At 45.1% G+C, this 18,421-nt stretch overlaps 1 protein-coding gene across 1 annotated transcript in view; it reads left to right on the plus strand.

Annotated features, from left to right (window-relative positions):
• Positions 1 to 18,421, plus strand: part of ARF3 (ADP-ribosylation factor 3) — a 131,295-nt gene that overhangs the window by 44,846 nt on the left and 68,028 nt on the right. Inside the window, exons 3-4 of the mRNA XM_086510175.1 lie at positions 13,281 to 13,343; positions 13,444 to 13,462. Coding sequence (XP_086366301.1) covers positions 13,281 to 13,343; positions 13,444 to 13,462 — 82 coding nt within the window. The remainder of the gene's footprint in view (positions 1 to 13,280; positions 13,344 to 13,443; positions 13,463 to 18,421) is intronic.

The raw sequence follows: 18,421 nt of genomic DNA on the forward strand, positions 1-18,421 counted from the left end.
ATTGGGCCAATTTCGGCAGCGTAATGATAGTAGAGGGCTTTACAGACAAAATCCTTATGAAATAGGTGACTTTCCCAGCACATTAGAGCACTTTCCTAAACCTGGTGAGAAAATACAGCACGCTGAATCCTCTGTTTTCAGCCTCTAAAATGCACCAGAACACATGTAAGATGATTCTTTAGCTTCTCCGAAGCTCAAAACAAAAACAGCCAAACCCGAAACCTGCAGAAAAACACAGCAGGTGGTATTTCTCTGTTTTGGGCTCCGTTTTGTGTGTTGGTCACATATGTAGCAAGCTGTCCAGTTCCCGCACTTGTAGGTCTACTTGCCCTTTGATTGGATGAGATTTCTTGCGAGAAATCTCTTCTAATCAACCTGTACCTGTTGGGGATTAGGAGTCAGCTAATCGGGTACCTGTGCAAGAGGCTCTTGCCTCGACATTCGTGCATGAACCACACAATTGTAATACAGATGAATAGATGCGCATCACGATTCTGTATTCAAAAGGGGAGAGAGGTGCACGAGAGTGGAATCATCGTGTTACATAGAACAGAGGAGAAGGCATGCTTTCCATTAAAGCTGTAACACACACACACACACACACACACACACACACACACCCCGTAGGCTCATAATGAGGAAGAAGGCAATCCAAATTAATTTTTGGCGCCCCCATCAAGTGATGTGTCCTGCAGAGTAAGTGTGCCGCCAAGTGTCCCTCATGCCCTTTTGAGTTAATTGCCTAGTACCCACCAACTTATAAAGTGTTGCGTGGGGCCTAAATGACTTTGAACTGAGCCTAGCTACCCTTTTTCTACTCGGCTTTCAGTGCCGATCGACCCAACCATCTTGTGGTGACTTGGCCTTCACTGTTGTAGGTCAAAGTGTCGGCCATCGGCCATTTCAAACTATCCATACAATGTTCGGTCATTTGTGACTTCGACAAGAGGGTCCCAAAAGTTAAATGAAAATCAAGGGAAAGAAACGAACAACCAAGGTTAGTGCTTGTCACAACCGTGCGACAAGAAGGATTTTTTTTTTTGAGGAACATTTTTCAATGGGGGCACATAGTTGCGAGAAGATGCCGGAGTGTAGGCTTTAACAGTTTTCTTGGGCATTATCCAAGCCTAAGAGGTTGAAACATGCTCTTTGCCTTTATCTTTTGCATTTGGAGAAGCAGAAAGTGTCTGCAATTGTGATTGCTTTCCTTTTTTGCCTCGGTGGAAGCAGAAGCACTCTTGATTTGTACCTCAGGAGAAGATTTCGGAGGTTGTGGAGGGTGAGGGGAGGGGACAGCTGAAGGACGTGGCTGCAGATTTGTTTTCGAACATTCCGACTGCATATGAACAAATTTTCCACAGCGGAAGCAAGAATTTGCAAATTTACCCCATATGAGTTTGAATGGGCGCTTTCCAATCATTGTGTCCCAAGAATCAACCGAAATGGCTGCTAGTGTAGGGATATCAGTGTCCCACTAAAAATAGAAATGATTTGTGTTTGCATTTAGCTTAGGAGGGCAAATGACCTCGTCCAACTGGGCAGCCAACAAGGGAAGAAAGTGATGTAGTGCGAGGAAAATCCACAACTCAACCGAGACAAGGCACTTATGGTGAATAAGGCTCCGATAATCCTTGGTGAGGGCGTAGGGCGTATTAAAGAAGAGAGGAGACATTTCAAGCAAGGTGTCACAAGCATCCACATTTGCTAGTAAGACCTCATAAAATCCTCTCGTGCCAAAGTAAACCCCCTTCCGGACTGCTTGCCATTTGAGCAGAGAATCAACCCATTGTACATCCTGAGTAGTAGGCATTTTACTTGGGAAGAAGAGAATCACTGCATTAAGGGCATTTTGAGCAACAGGATCCATAAGCTCTTGTACAGGAATTCACATTTCCGTGGCAGGAGCAGGCCCTTCGCATGCTTGGAGTGCATCTTCAAAATCCTCATGTAAGCATTCCTTGATAGGCCCCAACTTGTGGCTAAATTACACAGCAGACACCCACACATACCATGTCTAGACATAGATGCGTGCGCTCGCGCGCGCGCGCACACACACAGAGCAGGGGACGAAACTGTACACACGCACCCCCACACTCGCAACCTTTCACACACACAACCATACAGGGGATGCAAACACCTAGACTGAACCTTGGTCTGCCGTAAACGTAGGCGTCGAACAGTCCTCCCACGCGCATGCAAAGACCCCAGCAACAGCGCGAAGTGCCGAGGAGATCAGAGGCAGGGGTTGCAGAAGCTGTAAACGGCAGCAACACACACACACACACACACACACACTGTGGTACTACTAAATGCTTTATTTTCACCCTCCTCCTATATATCCCCCCCCCCCCCTCCCTTCTGAAGCACTCATGGGACACTGACTCATAACATGCCACTCATGGCCGGTGGGACTATGCCCTTGCCTAACAAAACTCTCCTAGAATTAGGCGTGAGTAAAAACATTGGGCTCTCATGACAAATAGTAGGCGGCCTGCGCATCCTGGGCTGGGATCTCCCCTTGCAAAGTTTCTTTGCATCACTTGAAGACGCTACACAGCAGGGCGGCTTGCTTCTCTCACCGATCAGGAAATGCAGCTCAACCTCTATAAATAAGGTGAGGGCGCACCTTGCCCCTCACTTAGCTTGTGTGTATTTTTGTTATTATGACTAAAACCAGTATACCGTCTGCTTCACTGTACGAGCTATGGAGCTCTCTGCGCAAAACACTCAGGTTTTTCTCTAAGGCTTTTTTTTAGAAAAAATCTTTGAACTTTGGTTGCTTCTGATACTGCTTACAGTAAGCTCTCTTAGCATAAGCTTTGAACTGTATAACATTCATTTTCATAGGGGTTTTACTTTAAGAAGTTTGGCAATACTCTGCGTAGACGAGTTTTTTTCAAATAACTATTGTAACCCTTAGATAGGGTAGCAAGGCATTCTCTGATTGAATGAAAGCACACCTAATGGGACTTAGGAGAAGGATTGGGGGGATTTGCTATCGACTAGGCTTTTTAAAGAGAAAGAACTGTGCATTATTAGTTCTCTTGGCTTGACCTAAGCCGCTGCAGGTCTTGCTGTTTACCGACTTGACTAAGATTTTTTGCAAAAAAAGAAAAGGGCGCTGTTTTTGCCGTTACAGGCTTTTTATTGGGCTCTGTTTTAGCTGACACTGGTCTTCTTTGGGCTCTGTTTTGGCCGACACTGGTCTTCCTTTTGCAGGCCTAACAGTAACCGGACATTACAATCTTTTTATGATCAATAATCACTTGGATTTAAAGGAAAAGGGGTAAGTATATAGCTCTTGCGTTTTAGCTCTGGCCTGAAGCAAAGGCTAGTAACCACATGGGATGTTAATGGAACCTTGGGTTTCCGAAAGCTTGTGGATTATTTTTGATAAAATTTTGTTTGACACCGACAAGGATACGACTGGCTTTTCTGTTTTAAGAAATATGGCAACTCTTGGACTTCTGCATAATACCTTACCTCATGATTTCATATGAGGAGAAGGTGTTGGGGTTATCTTAACCCATCTAGCACCTATGACGGTGGAAACTTGAAAAATCTTGGCTAAAAACAAGGCTGAACACTGCCGAACTGTATTGAATGCTAAATTTGAAGATTTGAAGGTAAGTATATACTCTCAGCTTTGGCGTAAAAAACCGACCTTTTGGCTCATGACATAAAGTTCCACTTGAAAAAAAAGGGTTCTTTGATACTCTATTTTTGATTGGTAAGTATATGGTTGCCACTGTTAGTATAAGCATAGCTACCAAGCTATGGAGAAATCTTAGGAGGTTGAAGGTAAGTATATGGCTGGTACCCTGAAATTGGACATAAATACCGAGATACGGCTCGAGAAATGTGGTTATACTTGGTAAAAATGGAGTCTTGTTTGATACTCTATTGATTAGTATGTTTATGGTTGCTACTATGGGCTCAAGCATAGCTACCAAGCTATGGCTTAACAAGTAAACTTCACTATTCTTTAAAATTTTCTAAAGTAGACCACCACTCAGAGTAGAAGGTAAATTGTGCCACTGATTCTGGATGGAATATGTAAAGACTGCTAAAAAATCTAATAACCTAAAGCTTGTCTAAAGTAATTAAATTCTGTAAGATGGACATGGATAACAATTGATATGGTCCATTGATACCTGTAAAACACATCCAAGGCTAACTGAATTGTTTTGTTTGGATGGATGCAGGTAAGGACTCTATCTTATCTTGGAGGGTTTTCTTTTCTTTGGCAAGCAACATTACTGTGATGAAATACCCACTGAGGAACGGGGAAGTTTTTTTACTACCAACCCTACTGAAAGAGGACCTCTTTCCTACAATCATTGTACCTAAATAATTCTGATACTGAGTTATTTTTGTACATATCAGTTCATTGTTCCTTGGCCAGCTGGCTTTTGAATGTAAAAATTCAATTATGTCTTATTAGTTAAGATTTAAACAACCCTACACACACACACACACACACACACACAGATAAAATGAAATGAAATGTTATATTAACGTCTTCAAAACGCCAAAGTGACCTATGAGACCAGGAAGTTACAATGTGGTGGATCTGATACAAAGTCAGAGTAACAAGATGACAAAATGACAAAATAAAATACTATGGAATCCTACACTGCTGGGCGTGGACTAAGCAGCTAAAACAGCTAGCTGGGATAGCTAGATCAGAGGAGATCCAGCATCGGTCGCTGGTGGATCTCATCAATCTCCTCCATAGTCAGTAGTCTGACCGGGCGTCGTGCATGTCGAGCCAAAGTGACCCGGATCCTCTGATGCAGCCTCTGTCGATGCTGTGTAGTCCTGCGCAGTCGTGGACGTCTGGATCTCCCCAGCTCAGTCGCTCGGTCGATCAGTATGCCTCTGGTGTAAAGCGACGAGCTCTACTGTGGTAGTAACTCCTCCGGGTGTTGAGTGGCAGCTCTAAAGAAGTCTGCGATCTGTCTCTGAGACTGGCTAGTCTCTCCGCTCATCAGGCTCTCTTTGTGTCTGTGTAGCTCGAGCAAAAACAAACCCAGGCATCTCTGATCCTCGTACCGCACGACTCTAGAGAATGGTCCAAAGCCCTCTCTGAACAAGCAATGGAAGCGGCCTCGTATCTCGTAGTAGATGGGGCAGTGGCATGTGTAGTGCAACTCTGTCTCAGGCTCGATGTCACACAGGGGGCATGTCCTGGCCTCTGCTCGTACTCTGCTGTATCTCCCAGTCTTAATCCGCAGCTGGTGTGAAGATGTGCGTATCTGGCCAATAGCACATCGTATCCCATGAGATAGGTGAGTGTCCATGTATCTGGGCCTCGTCACAAAACCATCCTCCGTAAGCTGGAGGAGATGCTCTCTGTAGAAAGCCATCTTCGTGCATAGCTCCTGTACTGGTTGTATCCATGTCCTCTTGGTGTCTAGCCGAGTCAAGTCCTGGCGAATGAGCCTGGTGATCTCGGATTGTGTAAGAGTCAGAGAGGGCGCATCCAGTGAGTACTGGAAAGGAGGCAATCTGTCTATGCTAAACCCATGCGCTTGAAACCATGACGTCATCTCCCTATACGAGCATGCTGTATCTCCTTGCATGACTAACTGTCGAGAGGACTCAAGTGCAAGGCGTGCATATCTGTCTCTGGGAAGTTCCCACATGCGGTGTATGAAGGAGACAGATCTGGTGAGCGCCTCAACCACCAGTGGGGGGGCAGCTAGCTCTGCTCGTATAATAGCACGTGGTACTGAAGCCTTGGCCCTAATGAGCCGCGAGATCATAGAGACCAGAGGCTTCTCCATGTGCCCTCATCCATCACTGCGGCCCGTCCTCCCGTGATGGTTTAGTGAAGGTCTCCAAATCTCAGCTCCATAAAGCAATACAGAAGCCACCAAAGTGTCAAAGAACCAGAGCTTCGTCCGAATCTCTTGAAACTGAACTTGTGAACACATCCTTTCCAATTTACCCAATGCTGCATGGGCTCTGGTCAATCTAGTCTCTACTTCCCTCCTCAATGAAAATGCTGGCCCACTAACCACTCCAAGGTAAGTGTAAGCATCTGTATACTCCACCTTCTCCTGGCCGTATGTGAAGGCGGGCGCTAACCTCCCGATCCACCGTGGGGTGGTATTAAATACCATGACCTTGGTTTTACCAAGGTTGACAGACAAACCCCTTTCTTGGGCCAACCTATGCAAAGCATCCAGGTGACGTTGCATCCCCTCCGGAGAGTCAGAGATTAAAACAATATCATCAGCATATAACAATAGTGGAATCCATGTCCCTGCCAGCTGTGCACCTCTATCCCCATCTCTCTCAATGTAGTCAGAAACCTCATCTACATACATACCAAATAGAGTAGGAGAGAGCGGGCAGCCCTACTTCACCCCAATAGTGGAGTAAACCGGTGTGGATAGACCCTCTGGGGTGCGTACATGCCCCACTACTGACCTGTATAATGCCATGACCCCCCAAATGAGCTCTGTGGGTACTCCCATCTCTTGTAATCTGCGCATCAATCTAGCTCTGGGCACTGTGTCAAATGGTTTGCGGAAATCCACAAAGCTGCAATAGATCCGTCTCCCACGTGATTTGCCCTCAATGATGGCTCTGAGTGTCAAGATATGGTCAAGAGTAGAAAAACCCCTCCTGAAACCTGCCTGCCCGGCTGCACGTATCCCCTCCCTCTCTGCCCATCTACTCAGCTGCTACTCAAGAATAGATGCGTACAACCGTGCCAATGTGTGTCCAATCTTGATAGTGCGATAGTTCCCAGCCTCCATAGGGTCTCCCGACTTGAAGATAGGTACAGTAGTAGATAGGCTCCAAGTATTAGGCAAGCCCTCACACATGGCACGGTTAAACATAACTGCTAGAGAGAGAGAGAGAGAGAGAGAGAGAGAGAGAGAGAGAGAGAGAGAGAGAGAGAGAGAGAGAGAGAGAGAGATGAAAATGAAATGAAATGATATATTAACGTCTACAAAAGGCCAAAATGACCTATGAGACCAACTGATTACAATGATGAGTCTAGTACCAAGTCTGGATACAAACAAAGAAAACTACAAACAAAGAACTGAGATAGGAGTGCTACCGACTCCTATGGGTGTCTAGTAGGCTGAGCAATGGTATCATGCCACAAAGGTACAAAGTCGGGATAAGTGTCACCATGATATAGTATAGCAGTGGCATGAGGCCTATCTTGATCGACACTTTGGGTGTCGTGCTAATCCTGTGGATCCTTTGCCGCAATCTCCGTCGGTGCTGTGTGGCTCCCCTCATGAGTCGCGGTCGTCTCGATCTCCCCAACTCTATAGCTCGGTCAATGAGAGTACCGCTGGTGTGTGTATGAGAGAGAGAGAGAGAGAGAGAGAGAGAGAGAGAGAGAGAGAGAGAGAGAGAGAGAGAGAGAGAGAGAGAGAGAGAGAGAGAGAGAGAGAGAGAGAGATGAAATGAAATGAAATGTTATATTAACGTCTTCAAAAGGCCAAAGTGACCAATGAGACCAGGAAGTTACAATGCAGTGTATCTGATACCAAGTCAGATTAACAAAATAAATTAAACTAGGGATAACAAGATATAAATACTATGGAATCCTAAACTAAGCGGATAGGTGTGAAAGGCGAAAGGCGTGAGATGTGTGAACTGAGCTATACAATGTGTAGACAATTTGGGAGGGAAGTAGAGATCTATCTTCGTAGAGATCCATCTTCATCTGCACTCTGGACGACGAAAAAGTATGGCTCGAATCCTTTGCTGTAACCTCCTTCGAAACTGTGTAGCTCCTCTTCTCCATCTGGGTCGTCTAGAGCTTCCTAGCTCCAATGCTCGGTCTATGAGAATGCCAGTAGTGCGGGTAGACCTCTCCACTGTTGGTTGCTCCTCTGTCTGCTCTTTTGGGTGTATAATATCTAGTGTAAAGAAATCTGTGATTTGTCTATGGGGTTGTCTCTCTTCAGCTGTCCTCAGTAAAGTTTCTCTATGCTTGTGTAGCTCAAGTAGATATAGCCCAAGACATCTCTGATCCTCATAACTCATGACCCTAGATAGAGGCCCAAAACCTTCTTTGAATAGACAATGAAACTTATCTCATAGTACAGTGTGCAATGACATATGTAATGTACCTCTGTCTCTGGCTCTAGATGACATAAGCGGCATATCCTGCTATCTGTTGGTGTCCCTCTGAATCTGCCAGTCTCAATCTCGAGCTGATGTGTGGACGTTCGTATCTGGCCAATGGCACATCGCACACCATGAGAAAGATGCCTGTCCATATAGCTAGGTCAAATCACAAACCCATCCCCCGTGAGGTGGAGAAAATGCTCTCTATAGAAAGCCATCTTTGTGCCCAACTCCTGTATCGGCTCTATCCATGTCCTCCTTGTGTCCAGCTGGATCAGATCCTGACGAATGAGTCTATTAATCTCTACTCGTGTCAAAGACCTCAAGGGTGCTTGTAGAGAGTATTGAAAAGGAGGCAACCTATCCATGGTGAAACCATGTGTCTGAAACCATGATGCCATCTGTGCATACCAGCATGATGTATCCCCATTAAGAGCTAATTGTCTGGAGGACTCTAGAGCCACCCTGGCATATCTGTCTCTGGTAGTATCCCACAGATTGTGTACAAAGGAGATTGATCTAGTCAGTGCTCAATCGGAGGGGCAGCTAATTCCGCTCGAATGATATCATGCGGTATGGAAGCCTTGGCTCTAATCAGCCGAGAGATCATAGATACTAGGGGCTTCTCCATATGCCTCCAACCCTCCTGGCCTACAGAAGGTCCCCAAACCTGCACCCCATATAACATAGTAGAGGCAACCAAAGTATCAAAGAGCCATAACTTTGTCCCAGGTTCCTGGAACTGAACCTGCGAACACATCCTCTCCATTCCTCCCAGAGCCGCACCAGCTCTAGTTAGTCTAGTCTCTGCTGCTCTTCTCAAGGAAAATCTTGGCCCAGTAAAGACTACCCCTAGGTAAGTGTATGCATCTGTATACTCCACAATCTCTTGACCATATTTGAAAGTGGGTACTGATCTCCTGACCCATTGCGGTGTGGTGTTAAACACCATAACCTTGGTTTTACCTAGGTTTACACACAATCCACAATCCTCTGCAAAACTGCATAGTGCATCCGACTGTCATTGCATACCTTCTAGTGAGTCAGATATCAGCACAATATCATCAGCATATAGCAACAATGGGATCCACGTCCCTGCCAGCTGTGCACCTCTGTCACCCTCTCTATCGATGTAATCAGACATCTCATCAACATACATACCAAATAGAGTAGGAGACAATGGGCAGCCCTGTTTCACTCCAATAGTAGAATGAACTAAATGAGATACCCCTTCCGGGGTGCGTACATGTCCCATCAGTGATCTGTACAAAGCCATAGTCCCCCAAATCACCTCTATGGGCACCCCCATCTCCTGTAGTCTGCGCATCAGTCTAGCTCTTGGTACCATGTCAAATGCTTTACGAAAATCCACAAAGCTACAATATATCCGTCTCCTATGTGCTCTACCCTCCTCAATGATGACCCTGAGTGTCAAAATATGATCAAGAGTGGAGAAACCCCTCTTGAAGCCGGCTTGACCCTTTTCTCGTACACCCTCGCCCTCTGCCCAATTACTCAAGTGTTGCTCCAGGATAGATGCATACAACCGTGCCAATGTGTGTCCAACCATAATAGTGCGGTAGTTCCCAGGCTTTGTAGGGTCACTAGCCTTGAAGATGGGCACAATGTTAGACAACCTCCCAAGTCTCAGGTAATCCCTCACACATGGCACGATTGAACAACACTGCGAGAACCTCCATCAGCATATCTCTGGCATGTATAAAGTGCTCCGATACTAGACTGTCATGATCATATGCATTCCCGGTGTTCATCCTGTTGATGGCCCTTTGTACCATTTCAGGTGTAAAGAAAGTGCTCGTAGCTGGGCAAGGCTTGGTAGGGTTTGGCAGGGGTTCTTGTCCAGGAACCGTATATAATGATGTCGCATATTGGCCCCACACCTCAGGCGAAGTAATCACTGGGGGAGGGGAGTCCCTACTCAAAAACATCTGATATAAGTCTCGCTCCATCTGAGCTAGGTAAGCTCGCTTCTTCCGTCGCACAAGGCGTCGGAAAGCAATCCGAGACTGTCTGTAAGTGATGACTCCTAAAAGAAGATCCCTCTGAAGCTGGGCTCTCGAGTCTCATCTCTCTGCACTCCTCATTGTACCAACTATTCTGGGGCATGCTCCCAGAATGTCGTGTCTTGCCCGGCTGAGTGTGTGGGTATGCCACTGATGCAGCCCTATGCAATGTCTCAGTCAGTAGCGTGGTGCACTCCTCCACTGAGAAGCCTGTACCATTTGTGCCAGCTGTGCCTTCCAAAGACGGTCCCAGATCTCCTCTGAATAAACGAAATCAGTCTCTGGTGTAAATGTATAGCGGGCGTGTGACCTGCCTCCTGATGTCTGGGTTGTACTATACTGAAATTTAACGGATAGTGTCAGGAGAGCATGATCTACTGCTATGCCCACTGGCCTGGCTCCCACTGTGAAATCTTGAATGCAGGGGATAAAGCTCGGTTGTGTCATTACATAATCCACTGTACTGGCCCCATGTCTATGTGGAAAGCATGTGAAACCGGCTGCTCCAGGAAATCACTATAAGCCATTAAGTATGGCTAATCCATGTGTAATCGTCATTTCCATGAGGTATCTCCCATACTCCGTTTGCTCTCTGTCATCTGAGCATTTGTCAAGTCCTAACTCACCCACATCCAGCTCTCTAAGCATCTCATCTGAAGTGTCGTAGAAGACTGTCTGTGAGTTACCCGTTCGGGCATTGAAGTCCCCTAGGAAAATGATATCACCATCCCTAGAAAACTCCCAAATGTCATCATCTAGGATAGAGAAAGGCGCCTGCCCTCTGGATGCGGCATACATTGATGTACTGGGAGGAAAGTAACATATGGCAATATATAGGAATCGACCTGTGTCAGGTCTCAGTCTCACCCACATATATCTAGCATGATCATCTCTTCGTACAATATGCAGTAATGGTTGTAGTTCCTCTTTGAATAGCACTGCTACTCCTCCCGAACCTCTACTCCGTGCTCAGATCTCGCATTTGTCCTGTGAGCTGTTTCCCATCTGTATCCCACCACATGTGGCATTACCTGTCCAGGGGCCTGATGAGTCTCTGAGAAGAACACAATATCCTTGTCTTTGAAACTCTCCTCAAATGCACCCACGTCCAACCTCATAGACCCATTATAATTCCAGGTAGCCATATTCAGTGTGGTCCCATAGGTCTCGCACCGTCATGCAGTATGCCGCTCTAAAATCACCACCCGTCCATCTTTGTAGAAGGCTATCTTTCCCTGCTCCCTTGCCGCTGTAATCTCTGGCATTACCTCTCTCATATGTGCGAGCTGTGAGAGAGTCAGGTCATGACCGAGGAAAATACCTGTCTTTTTGAGAGTAGGCCTCTTCCTCAAGAATTCTTTCTTCTCTTCCAACGAGGGGAAGCGTAGTATGAGAGCTTTCCCCTTTGAAGACTCTCCCGTGCCATCACTTTTCTTACCTACCCTCCATGCCTTTGTGTGCAAAAGCTTCTCCATCCCCATCATGGATGTAAGGCTTGTGACCTCTTTCTCCACATTGTTTATGTCCTTGAGACCAGTCACTCTCACATGCATGCTCGCATCCGCCTTCTTTGTTCCTCTTCGAGAGCCATGTTGATAAGCGTCGGTGTACAAGGAGTTTCTTGACCTTTCCCTTTCTTGGCGACCTCAATGCATTTTTCAGCCTCGTCTGCCTTTTTCTGTGTCCTTGTTATCATCTCCGCCCATGAAGATGTCTTTGCCACACTCAGTTTCTCTTCCTCTGTGATCATCCTTACCTGTTCCTTAATTTCCTTGATTTCATCTATTACCGAGGGTTGAAATTCGCCTTCCTCTAGTCCACTGCTTACTCTATCAGCAAGATCCTGTTTAAGGGCTGAGACTTCTTTTTTGAGTACCCGTATCTCGACGTTTGGGTTCTCCTGTTTGGGGCTGAGACTTCTTCTTTGAGTGTCTGTATTTCTACGTTAAGGCTCTCTTTCTCCTTCTTCTAGTGTGCGCCTTCATTGAAGACCATTTGAAGGAGGTTGGCCTTCTCCTTCCACCATCCTTCCATCTCTGTTTTCCACTCCTTCATTTCCCTCTCCATCTGCGCCATTCGCTTATTCGTGAGCATGAAGATTGCCTTTGCTCGCGGCTTGCAAACAGGTGAGACATTGGCGGCTTCCGTGTCCTGTGCAGAGTCTTCTTCAAGTGTGACAGTTTGTGCAACACCCATTAAGCATTCATGGCCTTGACGTTGATCCATTACGGTGAGGCCCAAAGAATGAGAGAGAGAGAGAGAGAGAGAGAGAGAGAGAGAGAGAGAGAGGTGGTTGGGGGGGGGGGGGGGGCGATAGACTGAGGAGGGGGGGCGATAGACAGATGGGGGGGGGGGGGGGGAGGGGGATAGATTGAAAAATTTAAACTAAATTAAATTAAAAAAGGGGGGGGGGGGGGGGGAGCGATAGATGGGGAGAGGGGGGGGCATCACAATAGAGAGAGGGAGCGGGGCGGTCTTCAAACGGCGGGGGCAGAGAGGGAGCGGGGGCAACAGGGGAGCGCAAGGGGCAGGGGCGGGTAGAGAGAGAGAGAGAGAGAGAGAGAGAGAGAGAGAGAGAGAGAGAGAGAGAGAGAAGAAGAAGAAGAAGAAGAAGAAGAAGAAGAGAGTTTTAACGTCGTAGGAAACTATCCCAAGAGACCTTAAAGATCTAGCCGAAGAGGAGAGTTGAACTCAAGATTTGTTATTCAAGAGGGAAATGGCATAACCAATCTACCACACTTGGGTGATAGAAAGGTTATACCATTTTCTTCTTTTTATTAGCACCCACACCCACACCCACACACACACACACACATGCACGTGCGCGCGCGCACACACACACACACACACACACACACACACACACACACACGCACGCACGCACGCACGCACGCACGCACGCACGCACGCTATGACAGTGTTGCTGCCGTAAATTTCACCAGTTCTTCTTTTTCTCTTCATCAACTGAAAATGTCGAGGTATCAGGCCTAGAAGCACACGTCTCTAAAATTCAGATGTGACCTTCATGAGTAGATGCTTTATGAAATTGTTCAGCTTGTTGGACAAATTTGTTATGTCATTGCTTTATGGTGGCAGATTATTATTTGTGAAGGGTCAAGGGTCTCTTAATACTTTTCTATTATCTTGCAGCAATTGGTTTTAATGTTGAAACAGTGCAATATAACAACATCAAATTTCAAGTTTGGGATCTAGGTAATTTTTATTTCTGTTCAATGAACAATTCTATTTTCATTCAAAAGATTCTGCAATAACTTGTGTCTGACTATTCACGAAATGTTTCTGTTTGAGACAGGGGGCCAGACAAGCATCAGGTGCGCTCTGAAGCTGTGCTGTCATTTTTTATTTGATGCTTGAGCTTTGACCAAACATATGTTTAACGCTGCCCTGGTCATGACCCTCTCTTTTACCTGTTTGGTTACCAGTCCTTTTTTTTTTTGATTTTATGGATAACAAACTCTTGCAGTTTAGGGCTTGAGCCATTTGTTCATGCAAATGAAGAAAGATATTTCGGAGGAGGTTATGTGTAGTTTAGGCTTGGTTACTATCTTTCAAATTTTTCATGAGGAGTCTGCATGGTGTGTATCTATGGCTATGCACATACATGTACACATTAAGGGATCTATGCATGCACATAAATATATGTGTTTTTTGTCTTTTTGAAAAATATCTAGATACAATCCAATGACCTTATTGACATACCGGGATATGCAAAGTTGTGAGTTTTGAAATGGTTCAGAGGTTTTGGGAGGTTTTTGTCCAGGTTCACTTGTACGCATGTATACATAAATGTGTTGGTTGTCTTTTTAAAGAATACCTGGATATAATTCAATGACCTTATTGACATACCAGCATATGCAAAATTGTTCCCTTGTTCGATCTGCATCAGTGCTTCCTATACCTTGTTAGCATTGTAGCTGTGGAGTGGGAGGTTTCGGGAGGTTTTTGTCCAAATCTGAAACGTCATCCTGAGAGTTTTCGTAAAAACTTCAAAATATTGACATTTACACATGGACACTAAATAATCACGCACATTGCACAACATGTCAAAGTAAGACAATTAGGTGTTTTATGTGGTAGACAAGTCAAGGTTTGCTTTAAGATTGAAGCTTCAATTAGAATAGATAGGAACCCCACATTGGGCTTCAAAGAACGGCGAGTTTCAGATAGGCGAGGTTTCAGAAACGTTTCCCCAAGGTCCTTAGTGGAAGAAACAGGTTTCTTGGCAACTAGGCTTATTAGCTTATTACTATCATGTTCTGTCTGTCTTTTGCATATGCACGTACCTGTTGTCTATAAGGCTCAAAGTCTTTCCTGCAGGCCATGTTTAGGGTCATTTTGGGTAGAGGGCAGAAAACGGAAAGAGAAGTTGTTTTTGAACCCATATCCAGTTCCTAAACATCCATATGTCGTTTTTTTTCAATAGTCCTGATCAGCGTTGTCTAGGGCTTGTCGTCTACATGGAAAACTGTACCCATGCAAGCAGGCCGGCAATGGAGATTTTTCACAACACCTAAAATAGGCCCATGGGTTTTCTGTAGATATGCTGATGCTAATATAGCTGAAATGCTTAAACAATCAAATAGTAACATTTAATGCAATGCAATGAATTAAAATTATGTGGCTCATTTGATGGAATTCCATCTTGTACAATCTGTTATCCTAACAAGAAGCCATTTTGCACAGGGCTCAGAAAATATGTGGCTCTCCAAGCTCGCCACATGCCAAAACATGTGGTGGATGTTTCTTGTAACTGCGGACTTGACTTAGGATCTTGCAAAGCCTTGAATGATCTTGCAGCTTTCTAAGATTTAGCACATGTATGTACAAATGCATCTCCAATGTCATTGTGTGCAGATGCAACATTCAATGCTTCAAAGCCCACTAACTGTTATGGTATTCGGCTGTTGACATGCCATAAATTGCAATAACTATTGATCATTTTTTTCTCCTTAATTCAGCAGTGCAAAGGCATATTACATGTCACCAATTAATGATGTGGCATATGAACCACAGTATTGGGGGCAGAGTTGAGAGTGATAAGAAAGTGCTTACTTGGCAGCTTGCATAATGTGGCGTAGAATCTGGGACTGTACAGCTGATGATGTGGCAGCTGCTTACGTGGTAGTGAAAACCATAACTTTTTGGGAGGCCACCCATTCCAGTACTATGGCCGCACATGTGCGCTTAAGTGAAAGGCCCTTGGTGGTCAAAGTTTTAGAGTTGTAGCGCTCCTCTGAGAAGAAGCTAGTAATGCATGGTGAAAACTCCCTTTTTTTGGGAACATGCTTGTAAAGCCCTTTCACTGTGTAGTGAAGCACTATAAGCCTGGAGGAAGGGTAACCAGATTTGATAGATACATGAATAGGTGGAGACAGCGTAGAACATCAATCTCAAAGAAAAACTTCAACAAGAAGCTCAACTTAACAATCATTCAAGAAAAAGTATGTAGTCCACTACCTCATCAATGTATATCACAAAGAGAGTGGCATGAGACAGCCTTGCCTCATGCCAACGGTGATACCATTGTAGCAATGCTACCTAAAAGTCCCTTGAGGAAATCGTACTTTGCTAGTTGCTCTGTCATACAAAGCATCTCCCTGAACAATAGAGCCCCACTTCTTTTGCCGAGCCTTCTTCACTCTATTCTTGCAGCTCGGGTTTTTGGGAGCCACCTTCAGGAAGTGGACTACTGGTTGACAGCTCCTCTCGGCTCCAGTGCAGCGCTTTGCTCCTCACCTTATGGCCTCCTCTTGCAGTCGCTTGGTGATGTTAGATGTTTCTTCTCCATCATCTTTGTCATTGACTACTCTCTCGTTTCTGTTTATCCATCGCCTTTTGCTATCGGATGATACCGGATGGTGGCGACGTCGAGCTCACCTTTGCAGACGTTCCTTGTCCTTTTCACTGCTGGTGGTTTTTGGCTGTTTAGGTGTTTGATATACAGTTGCAGAGTGTGCTTGTGGTGGAAGTGCCCATCTTCAAGAAGGTGGCGTCATCCTCTCTATGCCTAGCTTGCCAAGGCACTTTTTACTCTCTTTAATAGAGGTTTTCTTCCCTGATTTTTAGTTCTTACAGTTTGCCCATGTGGCTAGTTGTATGCAGTTTTTACAGTTTCTCAGTTTGTCGCCTTCGGGATTGCTTTGTAATCTGTGATGTACTTGCCTCAGAATTGGCATCATTTGGGCGCTCTACGGGATATTCAAGTAATACAATCTCGTGGGTATGTGCATTATGGCCTCAATGTTCTCCATAGCCAGCTCTCCGGGGGGGCGTGCTCGATTTCTCTCAACAATGCTCCATAGCATCCGATATAAACCTTGTCTACGATGTGAATGACGTCGCTCACAGACGCTCCATAGCCTCCGATGTAGACCTTGTCTACAAAGCAACATTCAATGCTTCAAAGCCCATGGTATTTGGCTGTTGACATGCCATAAATTGCAAAGACTATTGACCATTCTGTTCTCCTGAATTCAACAGTGCAAAGGCATAATACATGTCACCAATTAATGATGTGGCATACAAACCACCGTACTGGGAGCAGAGTTGAGACCTATAAGAAAGTGCTTACTTGGCAGCTTGCATAATGTGGCGTAGAATCTGGAATCGTACGGCTGATGATGTGGCAGCTGCTTACGTGGTAGTGAATATCATAAGTTTTTGGGAGGCCACCCATTCTGGTACTATTGCCACACATGCGTGCTTAAGTGAAAGGCCCTTGGTGGTCAAAGTTTTAAAGTTGTAGTGCTGTTGTGAGAAGAAGCTAGTAATGTGTGGTGAAAAATCCCTTTTTTTTGTAAATATGCTTGTAAAGCCCTTTCACTGTGTAGTGAAGCACTATGAGGAAGGGTAACCAGCTTTGATTGATATATGAGAAGGTGGAGATAATGTAGAACATTAATCTCAAAGGAAAACTTCAACAAGAAGTTCGATTTGACAATCATTTAAGAAAAAGATATGTAGTCCACTACCTCATCAATGTATAGCGCAAAGAGAGTGGGTGACAGGGGACAAACTCACTTCACGCCAATTGTGCTAGCAATGCTATCTAATAGTCCTCGAGGAAATCGTACTCTGCTAGTACCAAGGGTAAAGAGTTGTTTGAATAACTTCACTTGAGGGACCATGTCATAAGCTTCATAAAAACCCACAAAGCAACGATATAGGCATCTCCTTGAATAATAGAGCCCACTTTTTTGCCGAGCCTCCTTCACTGTCTTCTTGCAGCTCCCTCCCCAGCTCGGGTTTTTGGGAGCCACCTTTAGCAAAAGAAGGCACTCAATTTCAAAGCAAAGGAAGAGAACCCGTTGAAGCCGAAGTGAATCTTCATCTTCAAAGTCATCTAGTGCCTCCTTAGACGGATCATCAAGTAAGACAGTCATTTTTCCGTCATAGAAGATCTCATCCTAGGCAAAGGTGTCGATATTCTTCACTGCCTTCTTCAACTTCAATGACTAGTGCATCTTCGAGGCTTGAGCATCAACGAAGGCATAAGGAGAAGAAGACAAGGTCTCTCTTGCAGCTTGAAAAGAAGATTAAGTTTAGTATGTATGCTCATGTGTGTGTGCGTGTGGTGTGTGTTGTGTGTGGGAGCATATGTTAGTACCTAGCTCTACACCCACTATTGGGCACTGACGACGTTAGTGGGGATGTCGTGGTATTTAGTCAATACTATGCATGATGGAGCTGATGGTTATATTGTCTTGTGGGTGACTACCATGGGTATAGTACCTTGCACTTTCCTTCAAGGGTGAATCTGGGCTTATCTTGGATTCATCTAGGTATATTTCTTAGTCGTATAGTGGACATGCAGACTTCACATTGTGAAGTTTTCGTCCAAGTTACGACCATTTGATATTATGCTAATTCTTTCTATCTTTTGTGGTGCGTATGCCCTATCAACTACCTCATTTTTGTGCTAATTTTTGCAGTCTAATGCTTCTTTTAGTGCTAGGCTTCATTATGGCTGAGTCTGCCCTTGATCTCGGGAGTCATGACAGAAACTCAGTACGCTGAACTTTGTGTTGACGTATGCTCATGTGTGTGTGTGCGCGTGTGGTGTGTGTTGTGTTGGGGAGCATATGTTAGTACCTAGCTCTACACCCACTATTGGGCACTGACGGCGTTAGTGGGGATGTCGTGGTATTTAGTCAATACTATGCATGATGGAGCTGATGGGTTATATTGTCTTGTGGGTGACTACCATGGGTCTATACCTTGCACTTTCCTTTAAGGGTGAATCTGGGCTTATCTTGGATTCATCTAGGTAT

The sequence above is a fragment of the Adiantum capillus-veneris genome, chromosome 4, assembly GCF_014529385.1.
Source record: "Adiantum capillus-veneris isolate H3 chromosome 4, ASM1452938v2, whole genome shotgun sequence".
Taxonomy (NCBI): domain Eukaryota; kingdom Viridiplantae; phylum Streptophyta; class Polypodiopsida; order Polypodiales; family Pteridaceae; genus Adiantum; species Adiantum capillus-veneris.